Here is a 13835-nt window from a genome sequence, read left to right as displayed (position 1 = left end):
CACACACCCATAGTGTTGTAGGTCAATTATATTCCCCATGAAACAAACAATGGAAAAGAGATCAGATCTGTGATTATTAGAGGTGGGGTTAGGGAGAGGAGGAATTGGATACAGTTATGAGATAAATAAAGACTAGGGATGTAATGTACAACTGATAGTTAAAACTGCTATATGCTATGTATGAAAATTGTTAAGAGAGCAAATCCTAAGAGTTCTCATCACAAGGAAAACATTTTTTCTTTTTATTTAATTTCGTATCTATATGAAATTGTGGATGATGCTCATTAAACTGTCATAACCACTCCATGATATATAAAACTCAAATCATTATGCTTACATCTTAAACTTATACAGTGCTAAATGTCAATTATATCTCAGTTAAACTGCAAGAATGAAAAAACAGTGGTAACTACTAGATCCAGACTTAGGATCCTTTATGTGTTTATACTCAGCTTTTACTTTCCTTTTGGCCTTTAGGTATGTATGGAGGAGGCAAGCAAGTACAAAAGTTACACTGTCCAAGTGCACATTTGCGGACTTTTTAGCGTCTTAGTGGAGATGATAGAAAGCAAGTGCAGCAAGTGTCCTGCCCAGTGGCTGCCATGCCACCACGTGGGATCCAGAGACAACATAAAACCTGTATTAAATAAAATTCTGATCAAAAATATCAGTTATTCACAGAACGATTGGTTACTAGCCACAGATAAACTATTAGTATGCCATCTCATCCAAATCTTTCCTTTCAAATAGTTATTTTTATCATTTTTAAAAAAGGTGTGAGAAGGAAAATATTGTGGTACTTAAAATTTTGATTTTTTAATGAAAAATTACATGAAGCCAGTTTCCTGAGCTACTAATAATTTTTAAGGAAAGAAATTCATTATTTTTTTAGTGGCCTTACATAACAAGGAATGGACATCAAAGGGCACTAGGCCATAGGCACCCCTTGTTCAAATTAGAAAAAGATGCCTTTCTTATCATAGTTTTTCTTCCATATGCTGAAGTTATCATTGTATTCTTCTACTTTTAATAACAAGTGACTTAATGTCATGTAAACTTTTAACAAATGTATAAATTGATCATTTCTAAAAGTGAATGGTATCTCTTTAGTTGTGCATTGCACAATCTGTGTAACCATGTTTGGTAGCCCTGAGACACTCCCTCTGTGCAGAAAACCTTTTCTAGAGCTTATTTTTTTAAAGTTCTATGTAGCTATATGTGTAACTCTATGTGTTATTGGTTGGACTGCTTTAACAAAGGATCTTAAAATTCAGTGACTCAAAAAAGATACAATTTATCTTTCTCTGCTATAACAGTTAAGCAAATTACAGCCTATGAGCCAAATTTGGTGCCCAGCCTCTTTTTGCATGGTCCTCAAGCTAAGAATTTTACATATTTAAATGACTGGTAAAGAAACAAATAATAAAAAATCAAATGTATGACAGGAGAAACATATGGCCTACAAAACCTGAAATATTTATTATTTGGCCTTTTACAGAAAAAAAATTTGCTGTCCCTAGTATATTGTCACCCTGCTTATTTAAATTATACGCAGAGTATATCATGAGAAACGCTGGGCTGGGAGAAGCACAAGCTGGAATCAAGATTGCTGGGAGAAATATCAAGAACCTCAGATATGCAGATGACACCACCCTTATGGCAGAAAGTGAAGAGGAACTAAAAGCCTCTTGATGAAAGTGAAAGAGGAGAGCGAAAAAGTTGGCTTAAAGCTCAACATTCAGAAAACAAAGATCATGGCATCTGGTCCCATCACTTCATGGGAAATAGATGGGAAACAGTGGAAACAGTGTCAGACTTTTTTTTTTTTTTTTTTTTTGGCTCCAAAATCACTGCAGATGGTGACTGCAGCCATGAAATTAAAAGACGCTTACTCCTTGGAAGGAAAGTTATGACCGACCTAGATAGCATATTCAAAAGCAGAGACATTAGTTTGCCAACAAAGGTCCGTCTAGTCAAGGCTATGTTGTTTCAGTTGTCATGTATGGATGTGAGAGTTGGACTGTGAAGAAAACTGAGCACTGAAGAACTGATGCTTTTAAACTGTGGTGTTGGAGAAGACTCTTGAGAGTCCCTTGGACTGCAAGGAGATCCAACCAGTCCATTCTAAAGGAGATCAGCCTTGGGATTTCTTTGGAAGGAATGATGCTAAAGCTGAAAGTCCAGTACTTTGGCCACCTTATGCTAAGAGTTGACTCACTGGAAAAGACTCTGATGCTGGGAGGGATTGGGGGCAGGAGGAGAAGGGGACGACAGAGGATGAGATGGCTGGATGGCCTCACCAACTCGATGGACTTAACTCCGGGAGTTGGTGATGGACAGGGAGGCCTGGCGTGCTACAATCCATGGGGTCACAAAGAGTTGAACAGGACTGAGCGACTGAACTGAACTGCAGCATAAAGGCTGTTGGATGCTCCAAACGAGAAAGAAGCCCTGTGCCACAAGGTCACTCCTCAGATTTATTCTATCATGTTGTTCTACTACCCCTCACCAGGATGTCATCTTCATCTGTATGGTCAAGGTTGGTACATTACCACTATTTCCACATCCTAGTCACTGCAAAGGGTGCAGTTAGAGTAAATGTCAAGCACTTCGTTTTTTAAAAGAAGACCAGACGTTTCATGTATCACACCCTCTTGAATCACATGGCCAGAAACATGGCGTTTTGCCATGGTGAACTACGAGGTTAGGGGGAAATGTAATCTGTCTGCACAGCCATGTGCTCAGCAAAAATCCTCAGACTTCTATTACTAAAAAGTAAGAGAGGCAATAACTGGTAGTGGGTAACTACCCATTAAGTTGGACATAATTTAACACCTGAACCACCATCACCATATCCCTCTACACTCCTAGCTCACCTCCTGCAATACCTGCCTTACATTTCCTCTCCAAGTAACCAAGGTTGCTATTATCCTGATCATTATGGGAATATTTTTATTTGTTTAATCATCTATGTTCAAATCCCTGTACTATATAGTTTAATTCCTTTAAATAGTAAGTTTCCTTGGTTCCTCCAGATTAGGTTATGGTTTACACTTTTCAAGAATATTTCACATCTTGTGTGTGTTAGTCATTCAGTTATGTCTAACACTTTGTGACCCCATGGACTGTAGCCCACGAAGCTCCTCTGTCCATGGAATTCTCCAGGCAAGAATACTAGAGTGGGTAACCATTCCCTTCTCCAGGAGATCTTCCTGACCTAAGGGTCAAAGCCAGGTCTCCTGCACTTCAGGTGGGTTTTTTAATAGTGAGCAAAAAAAAAAAAAAAAAAAGGAATGCATATGTAATGCTGAATAACAAAAAGATGCCTTTCTTTAAATCACACAGATAAAATAAACTTTTACAAACACTGCCCATTTTCATACTATTAGGAAAAGAACAAAAGAATAAAAATTATTCATAGCAACATGTTTATTTAAGCCCTAGCAAAGTTTTCATTTACAAGCAAATATTTTGGGGGGAAAGATCACAAGACAATATTTTCAAGTGTCATGTCACTCACATAAAAATTAAACTTGCAGAATTTACAAATTAATATTCTGAGCAGACATAAATTATACATCCTTTTGCAAAATCCAATCTACAGCATTTAAAATTCATAGTTACAACATAAGACATTCTTTCTTTACAGTCTACCTATTTACATAGCTTTTCCCACTGCAGATGATAAAGTTCTCATCATAGCTACCAAGGTTTGCAAACACAGTATAATTAAAATATATTTAGCAGCATATAAAAATTAGATTAAAAGGGAAAGAAATACTACTATTAAATAAAAATGAAATTAAAAGGTGAATAATAGAAACAACTCCATAGGAAAATAGATCAAAATGTATTTCTGTTAGGACATCAAAAATGTTTCCCATCACAGAATGTATGCACAGCACTAATAAAATAATTTAACAGCATTTAGTCCTGAGCACACAAAATAGCACTGCAAAACTTTGGTCAATACAAGTAAATGTCAAAATCTAACACAATCTGTTTAACATTCTTTGTTAGTAGATAAAAGTCAAATCCATTTTATGAAAAATCACTGTCAATAATATTCTCACATCTTTTTCATTACATTAAAAGAGCTTTTAAATTTGGGAACCCTCTGTAGACTGACATAAATACCAGACAAACCAATGTTTGACTAACATTCCCATATGATTTAAATATGTAAATCAGCTGAACAGACTACATGAATGAGATAACAGTGGGTGGCATTATATTCTAAGTGTATTTTCTGTCACAAAAGCAGACATTTTGCATTTCAGATAATTTGAAGATTTTTTTTATAGATAGGAACAAAAATCCAGCCATGGTAAAAGTGAGAATCAAGCAGTGTATCAATTATAGGTTATATATGCATTGGTAGATATTAAAATTTAGCACAGAGTACACAATTTCATTAGAATACCATTTATATTCAGTAGTTGGATTCATATATATCTTCCAGTTAACTCCATTCACAAGTTTTCGCCTAATAAATTCAGGACAACATTTTCCATAAAGAAGATAAAGTATCACAGTATTCAGTTTCTGACTATCTTCATTCATGTTTAATTACTGGCAATATCTTCCCCCAAATCTCCTGTGTCAGAGATTTGACCATCTTGCAAATTTCGAGTCTTCCAAATTCTTACAGTTCGATCACTACAAAATAATAAATTAAAAATGAATATGTGAAAACAGGTAGAAAGATACTGTTCTTAGAAATACTTATCAAGAAACATTTACAGAAAAGGTATTTAATAGATATAGATAAAAATATACATTTTCCCATAGGTATATCAAATAGGTACCCATAATAATGAAATTAAAAATAGTTTATATTATCAAAGAGTTACTATGTGCCAGGTGTTGTTACTATGTTCCCCTCACACCATTAATGCATTTTATTCTCTTTACCTACCATGAGATATAGATAATGCTATTATACCCTATTTATGATGAGCAAATTGGGGTCCAAAGAAGTTAACTAATTTGCCCAAGATCAAGCTTCCCTGGTGGTCCAGTAGTTAAGACTTCGCCCTTCCACTATGTATGCTGCACAGTGCAGCCAAAAAAAAAAAAAATCTGCCCAAGATCACAAAGTGACAGCACCAAGATTTGAAACCAGGCAGATTGACTCCAAGGCCCCATCTCTTAAGGCTATATTGATATAGTCCGTATATATGGTCAGAGGTCTTCAGGCATAAAAGCCCAGAGTAAGATCACAGTGAGGAGGCCTGGGCAGGGATTTCAGAGAGTTGGTGAATCTGTCAATATTCAGGAAGAATTATATTCAGGTGAAATCAGCATAAGCCCACAGAAAAAGCAGGCAGCTACTAGGAATCAGAGAAACACTCTACCTGTCATAGAACATAGACGATTCAATGCATTTCTGAGAAAACACTTTTATTCACCTAACATGTGGGTTCTGGGTACTAGTCATTAGACAGTTACATTTCTCCTGGCTCTAGAAAGACAGTGTTGCTTTTCTCCAATTTCTGAATAAACCCAAAGCCAAAAGAAAGAGTTGCCATGAAACTGTATAGTTTAAAAGCATTTCAAAGATTATGTAGCATATTTTAAGGATATAGAAAGTTTAGTGACTTGTCATTGTAACATTACAGAAGACAGAGTTGAGCCTAGAATCCAGGCTTTCTAGTGTGTAATCAATAATCTCCTCACCCCTAATTCTTACCACATGGGGGAAAAAAATCACATTTTTTTCTATTTTTAAAATCTACATGAGATGATGGATATTAACTAAGCTTACCACAGTAATCATTTCATTATATGTGTAAGTCAAGTCATTCTACTATTATACCTTAAACAGTGTTATATGTCAATTATATCTCAATAAAACTGGGGGAAATAATAATCTTTCACCAGCCCACACAGCACAGATAATTGAAAATAGCAAGGGGATATGTTCACTTGTCCACCCATTTATCCATTCCATTTATTCATTCAACCATCCATTCAACAAATATTTATTGGGAACTTGCAGTGTCCCAGGCATTATTCTAGGTGCTTGGGATCAATTAAAAATAAATAAATAAATAACAGAATCCTATGCCTTTGTAGATCATATATTCTAGCAAAAGGAGACAGACAATAAAACATGATAAAAATTATTAGTTTATTAGAAAGTAATAAATGTGACAGAAAAATTAAGGCATATGGCAAAGGGGATCAGGATAAGGAGTGGTAGGTGATAGGAGAGATTAAATTTTAAATAAAATCACAGGGTTATTCTTACTGAGAAAGAAAAATGTTAGAAGATCAGGATCTCTGAAGGCACTTTGGGCATGTGTCTTAAGGCTGGAATAAGCCTGATATGTTCAAGTCCAGCAAAGATATTATCAATGCTGTAAGAGAAGGAACATGCCAGAGGGTATTAGAAGGTTAAGATGAGAGATGACAAATGCTCAAAGGGTTTAGATCAAGTACAGCTCCTACTTTAGATAAAATGGATGACCAATACAAGTTTTTGAGCAGAGAAAGAACAAGATGATCATAATTTTTAAAAATTTTTAAAAATTACTCTGGCGTCCGTGTTGAGAATAGACTACATATGGGCAAGGGACCTTGCTTGTTTAGGAGGCTATTGTAGTAATCCAAGAGCTGATGGTAACTAGGGTCAGTGAGGTAACAAAAGGCAGGGTGAGAAGTAGTCAGATTCTAGATATAATGTAAAGGTAGAATACCAACATAGTTTGCTCATGAATTGGATATGGAGTATGAAAGAAAGGGAGGAATGAAGGTGTCTGTACTGAGCAACAGAAAAAAAAAAAGAGAAGCCTTCAGCTGACACGGAAAAGGGCATAGGATGAGCAGGTTTCTCAGGAAGGCTGGGGGTTTAGTTTTGGACATACAAAATCTAAGATGTGCAAACTTCCACTACTAGTCATGACGGAGTAACCTATGCCAGGTTAACACTTCTGTGAGTTAACACAAAGTGAAAACTTGACAAAATACATGGAACAACTATTTTCAGAAACTGGGGGATGGGTACTTTAGGCCTGTAATTCTTGAGAAAAGGGAAACAGAAAGTGAGCTATGTGACAGCCCTGGCTTTCCGTCTGGAGGCACTTGCCACACTACAGCAAGCAAGAGGGGAAATAAACAGAAGACCACAGGATCAGAGTTGAAAAGACAGTAATAAAAATCTGGGAAGTGTGAAATAGCTGTAATTTGTAAAACCAAATAGAGAAGAGGGGAGAGCTATGCAAAAAGGACTATGGAGTTATAGGGAAAAACATTCCACCAATCTACATACATAGGGGCCCCCTAATGGCTTTGACTGAAGGCTAAGCTGCACATGAGTAGAGTCAGACTACACGGCCAGACCAAAACACAGCTGTGAGAGTCAAGTTCTGACCAGTGAAGTAGAGAATAGCATCAAACATTCAAAACATTCAGTAAAAACCCAAGAGTTGAAGTCTCAAAAAGATGAGCTGAACCACAAGTAACTTACATAACTTTAAGTAAAACCCACTGTCTTTAAATGAATAAAACAAAATCCAGATACTCAAAACACAACACTACAATGTTCAGCATTCAATAAAATATATGACATAAAATCAGAAAAGAATAAGACCTATATCATAAGAAAAATCAATCAATGCAACAGATTCAGAAATCATATATGACAGAATTACTTATACAAGGACTGTGAATTACAAAGTACCTCAGTCTTCCCACCTATAAAATAGGGATTACAATAATAACTTTCTAGAGTTCTTATGAAGACTAAATGAGTTAATGCCTGAAAACACTTAGAACAATGTCTGGTAGATACGAAGCCCCATATAAATATTTGTTAGGTAATGAATAAGTAGAACTAATTTGAAAACAGGCCTTCTGATTTTATTGGTTATTTTCCTGATTTTATGTTACATGGTAAATACATCTGCATCTCATGCACCGTGGGTAAACTGAGGACATTTTCAGTTTCTCAAAAATAAAACTGTATCATGGAAGAAAAATATTACATCATACCTCAGTGATCAGACCTCAGTGAATCATAATAATTTTATAGTGTCCCACAGCTATAAGGGGTATTATTTCCCATAAATGGTCAAGGACAAATAAGTTTCAAAGGGAATAAACAAAAGTGATGAAACTTAAGAAAGTAATGTATCTCGGAAATAGCATCAATGCTATTTGCTATTTATGCAATAGCATAAGTGCTGTCGAAGCATTTAAGATAAGCATGTTAGAAAAACACAAAGGAAATCTTTGATGCATTTTAGAGATGACAGAAAGTAAATTTAAATGAGACGAGGGATTCAGTGGAAACAGCACAAATAAAAAGAGACACCACAGAAATTTAGCAGAAGTTTCAAAATAAAATCAGGGTAATTGTGTATTTAGGACAGATGAATCAAGAAGTGGCTCGGAGTGGGGAAAGATGGCGGAGTAATAGGACGGGAAGATCACGTTCTCCCTCACAAACTCCTCAAAAGAACATTTCAACGCCGAGCAAACTCCACAAAACAACTTCTGTAGGCTGGCAGAGGACATCAGGCAACCAGAAAAGCAGACCATTGTCTTCAAAAACAGGTAGGAAAAAATATAAAAGACGAAAAAGGAGACAAAAGAGGTGGGGAGGGAGCTCCGTCCCGGGAAGGGAAGCCCGTCCCGGGAAGGGAATTTTAAGAAGAGAGGTTTCCAAACACCAGGAAACACTCTCCCTGCCGAGTCTGTGGCGAGCCTTGGAAACACAGAGGGCAACATAACAGGAAGGAAAAATAGATAAATAATTAAAACGAACAGATTACAAGCCCACCAGTAACTCCCCCAGCGGAAAAGCAGCACAGACGCCTGCATCCGCCATTGGGAAGTGGGTGCAGGGCAGGGACGCGCGGGAGGCGCGGGCTGCAGTGCTTTGTAAGAATCGGGCAGGAACGCCCCACGCGCAACCAGAACGACCTAACTTGGGCTAGCAAACCAGACTGTGGGATAGCTACCACGCGAAAAGCTCGAACATAAGACACCGCCAGGACCGAGCACAGAACAAAGGACGGAACGGAAAAAGCCGGCTGCAGACCATCCCCCGCCGGGGACAGGCAGCCAGAGCCGTAAGGACTGGAAAGGGGCAATTGCAGACCCGGAGAGACTTTACTTACCTAACTGGAAGCAGGCTCCTTTGCTAAGACTCCTGGGGGTGCTGGACAGTCACAGTCTGCCTCACGGGCTGCGCCAGCGGTCCACCCAGAGAGCTGAGCGGCAGCGGCGGAAAAGGTGACAAGCCGCGGCGATCGCGCTCGCCAAACTCCTGAGCTACTCGGACCTGGGAAGGGCACAAAGTGCAGTCCCAGCCGCATTTGTGCCTCTGAGGGCTGCCTGAGGGCCGAACCTGAGCGGCTTGGACCGGGGAAGTGCACGCAGCCTAGGGCCGCCCCCAGACGGTTCCCGGCTGAGCATCGTAGAGCCAGAGCGGTTTGTGCGCCGCGAGAAAGGACAGGTCAAGCGGGGCAGAGATACTGTGTACACACGAGAGTGCTATTTGTTTGCAGCATCCCCCCTCCCCACAGCGCGACTGAACTAGTGAGCCTAAAAACCAGCAAACAGAAGAAGTTAAACAGAGGGAACCACCTTGGAAGTGAGCCCACACGGCCCATAACATCAGAGAAGAGCCAGATATATTTTTAATTTTTTAATATTTTTAAAATCATTCTTTTTTTTTTTTTTGCTTTTTGCTTTTTTTTTCCTTTTTTCCGAGCTTTTTTTAATTGTTAAGTCTTCTATTTCTCCTCTAATTTTTATTTCTATAACCTAGTATTACTATTTAAAAAAAAAAAGACTTTTTTTTTTAAGGCAAACACCATATATACTCTTTGGATGGTTGTTGGTGTTTTGTTTTTTTTTTTGTTTGTTTGTTTGTTTGTTTTTAATAATTCTTTTTTTCTTTCTTCCTTTTCCTTCTGCTTTTCTTTAATATTGTATCTTTGAAAATCCAACCTCTACTCCAGATTTTTAATCTTTGCTCTTAGGTTTTGTTGTCAATTTTGTACATTTAAAAACCCAAACTTCACTACCCAAGTTTACCTGAGAGCGAGATTACTGGCTTGACCACTCTCTCCTCCTCTGGACTCTCCTTTTCTCCACCAGGTGGCCTCTGTCTCTTTTCCCCCCATCTCTTCTCTATCCAACTCTGTGAATCTCTGTGTGTTCCAGACGGTAGAGAACACCTAAGGAACTGGTTACTGGCAGGATTTGTCTCTCTCCTACTCATTCCTCTCTCTTATCCTCCTGGTCACCTCTGTCTACTTCCTCCCTCTCCTCTTCCCCGTATAACTCTGTAAATACCTCTGAGCGGTCCAGACTATAGAGCGCACATAAGGAAGTGACTACTGGCTAGCTTGCTCTCTCCTCTCTTGATCTCACTGCATCTCATTCCAGTTACATCTAACTACCCCTCCATCTTCTCTTCTCCTTGTAACTCAGTGAACCTCTCTGAGTGTCCCTCAATGTGGAGAAACTGTTCATCTTTAACCTAGATGTTTTATCATCGGTGCTGTATAGATGGAGAAGTCTAGAGGCTACTGTAAAAATAAAACTGAAAACCAGAAGCAGGAAGCTTAAACCCAAAGCCTGAAAACATTAGAGAACTCTTGAATTCAGGAACATTAAGCAATAGGAGCTCATCAAATGCCTTCATACCTACACCGAAACCAAGCTCCACCCAAGGGCCAACAAGTTCCAAAACAAGACATACCACCCAAATTCTCCAACAACACAGGAACACTCCCTGAGCCTCAATATACAGGCAGCTCAAAATTATCCCAAAACCTTTGATGTCTCATAACCCATTACGGGTCACTCCACTGCACTCCAGAGAGAAGAAACCCAGCTCCACCGACCAAAACTCCAACACAAGCCTCCCTAACCAGGAAACCTTGACAAGCCACTGATAGAACCCCACCCAAAGTGAGGAAGCACCATAATAAAGAGAACTCCACAAATTATCAGAATATAAAAGGCCACCCCAAACACAGCAATATAACCAAGATGAAGAGACAGAGGAATACTCAGCAGGTAAAGCAACAGGAGAGTTGCCCACCAAACCAAACAAAAGAGGAAGAAGTAGGGAATCTACCAGAGAAGGAATTCGAATATTGATAGTGAAAATGATCCAAAATCTTGAAATCAAAATGGAAACACAGATAAATAGCCTAGAGACAAGGATTGAGAAGATGCAAGAAAGGTTTAACAAGGACCTAGAAGAAATAAAAAGAGTCAAAATATAATGAATAACACAATAAATGAGATCAGAAACTCTCTGGAGGCAACAAATAGTAGAATAACGGAGGCAGAAGATAGGATTAGTGAAATAGAAGATAGAATGGTAGAAATAAATGAATCAGAGAGGAAACAAGAAAAACGAATTAAAAGAAACGAGGACAATCTCAGAGACCTCCAGGACAATATGAAACGCTCCAACATTCGAATTATAGGAGTCCCAGAAGAAGAAGACAGAAAGAAAGATCATGAGAAAATCCTTGAGGAGATAATAGTTGAAAACTTCCCTAAAATGGGGAAGGAAATAATCACCCAAGTCCAAGAAACACAGAGAGTCCCAAATAGGATAAACCCAAGGCGAAACACCCCAAGACACATATTAATCAAATTAACAAAGATCAAACACAAAGAACAAATATTAAAAGCAGCAAGGGAAAAACAACAAATAACACACAAGGGGATTCCCATAAGGATAACAGCTGATCTGTCAATAGAAACTCTTCAGGCCAGGAGGGAATGGCAAGACATACTTAAAGTGATGAAAGACAATAACCTACAGCCCAGATTACTGTACCCAGCAAGGATCTCATTCAAATGCGAAGGAGAAATCAAAAGCTTTACAGACAAGCAAAAGCTGAGAGAATTCAGCACCACCAAACCAGCTCTCCAACAAATTCTAAAGGATATCCTCTAGACAGGAAACACGAAAGGGTGTATAAACCCGAACCCAAAACAATAAAGTAAATGGCAACGGGATCATACTTATCAATAATTACCTTAAACGTAAATGGGTTGAACGCCCCAACCAAAAGACAAAGACTGGCCGAATGGATACAAAACAAGACCCCTCTATATGCTGCTTACAAGAGACCCACCTCAAAACAAGGGACACATACAGACTGAAAGTGAAGGGCTGGAAAAAGATATACCACGCGAATAGAGACCAAAAGAAAGCAGGAGTGGCAATACTCATATCCGATAAAATAGACTTTAAAACAAAGGCTGTGAAAAGAGACAAAGAAGGCCACTACATAATGATCAAAGGAACAATCCAAGAAGAAGATATAACAATTATAAATATATATGCACCCAATATAGGAGCACCGCAATATGTAAGACAAATGCTAACAAGTATGAAAGGGAAATCAACAATAACACAATAATAGTGGGAGACTTTAATACCCCACTCACACCTATGGACAGATCAACTAAACAGAAAATTAACAAAGAAACGCAAACTTTAAATGATACATTAGATCAGTTAGACCTAATTGATATCTATAGGACATTTCACCCCAAAACAATGAATTTCACCTTTTTTCAAGTGCTCATGGAACCTTCTCCAGGATAGATCACATCCTGGGCCATAAATCTAAACTTGATAAATTCAAGAAAATGGAAATCATTCCAAGCATCTTTTCTGACCATAATGCATTAAGATTAGATCTCAATTACAGGAGAAAAACTATTAAAAATTCCAACATATGGAGGTTGAACAACACACTTCTGAATAACCAACAAATCACAGAAGAAATCAAAAAAGAAATCAAAATATGCATAGAAACGAATGAAAATGAAAACACAACAACCCAAAACCTGTGGGACACTATAAAAGCAGTGCTAAGAGGAAAGTTCATAGCAATACAGGCATACCTCAAGAAACAAGAAAAAGTCAAATAAATAACCTAACTCTACAACTAAAGCAACTAGAAAAGGAAGAGTTGGAGAACCCCAGAGTTAGTAGAAGGAAAGAAATCTTAAAAATTAGGGCAGAAATAAATGCAAAAGAAACAAAAGAGACCATAGCAAAAATCAACAAAGCCAAAAGCTGGTTCTTTGAAAGGATAAATAAAATTGACAAACCATTAGCCAGACTCATCAAGAAGCAAAGAGAGAAAAATCAAATCAATAAAATTAGAAATGAAAATGGAGAGATCACAACAGACAACACAGAAATACAAAGGATCATAAGAGACTACTATCAGCAGTTGTATGCCAATAAAATGGACAACGTGGAAGAAATGGACAAATTCTTAGAAAAGTACAATTTTCCAAAACTGAACCGGGAAGAAATAGAAAATCTTAACAGACCCATCACAAGCACGGAAATTGATACTGTAATCAGAAATCTTCCAGCAAACAAAAGCCCAGGTCCAGATGGCTTCACAGCTGAATTCTACCAAAAATTTCGAGAAGAGCTAACACCTATCCTCCTCAAACTCTTCCAGAAAATTGCAGAGGAAGGTAAACTTCCAAATTCATTCTATGAGGCCACCATCACCCTAATACCAAAACCTGACAAAGATGTCACAAAAAAGAAAACTACAGGCCAATATCTCTGATGAACATAGATGCAAAAATCCTCAACAAAATTCTAGCAATCAGAATCCAACAACACATTAAAAAGATCATACACCATGACCAAGTGGGCTTTATCCCAGGGATGCAAGGATTCTTCAATATCCGCAAATCAATCAATGTAATTCACCACATTAACAAATTGAAAATAAAAACCATATGATTATCTCAATAGATGCAGAGAAGGCCTTTGACAAAATTCAACATCCATTTATGATAAAAACTCTCCAGAAAGC

General features: G+C 37.9%; 1 protein-coding gene across 42 annotated transcripts in view; it reads right to left on the bottom strand.

The window, feature by feature from the left end:
* Window positions 1-3411: 3411 nt before the first annotated feature.
* The window catches only part of KIF21A (kinesin family member 21A), a 189222-nt gene continuing 178798 nt past the window's right edge, over window positions 3412-13835 (bottom strand). For all 42 annotated transcript variants that reach the window (XM_042246879.2, XM_042246898.2, XM_042246881.2 and 39 more), the window contains one exon: window positions 3412-4659. In XM_042246879.2, coding sequence (XP_042102813.1) covers window positions 4566-4659 — 94 coding nt within the window. In that variant the 3' untranslated portion in view covers window positions 3412-4565. The remainder of the gene's footprint in view (window positions 4660-13835) is intronic.

Source organism: Ovis aries, chromosome 3 (assembly GCF_016772045.2).
Source record: "Ovis aries strain OAR_USU_Benz2616 breed Rambouillet chromosome 3, ARS-UI_Ramb_v3.0, whole genome shotgun sequence".
Lineage (NCBI taxonomy): Eukaryota > Metazoa > Chordata > Mammalia > Artiodactyla > Bovidae > Ovis > Ovis aries.
The sequence above is the reverse complement of the archived record's forward strand: the minus strand, read 5'-3'. Positions and strand labels throughout refer to the sequence as shown.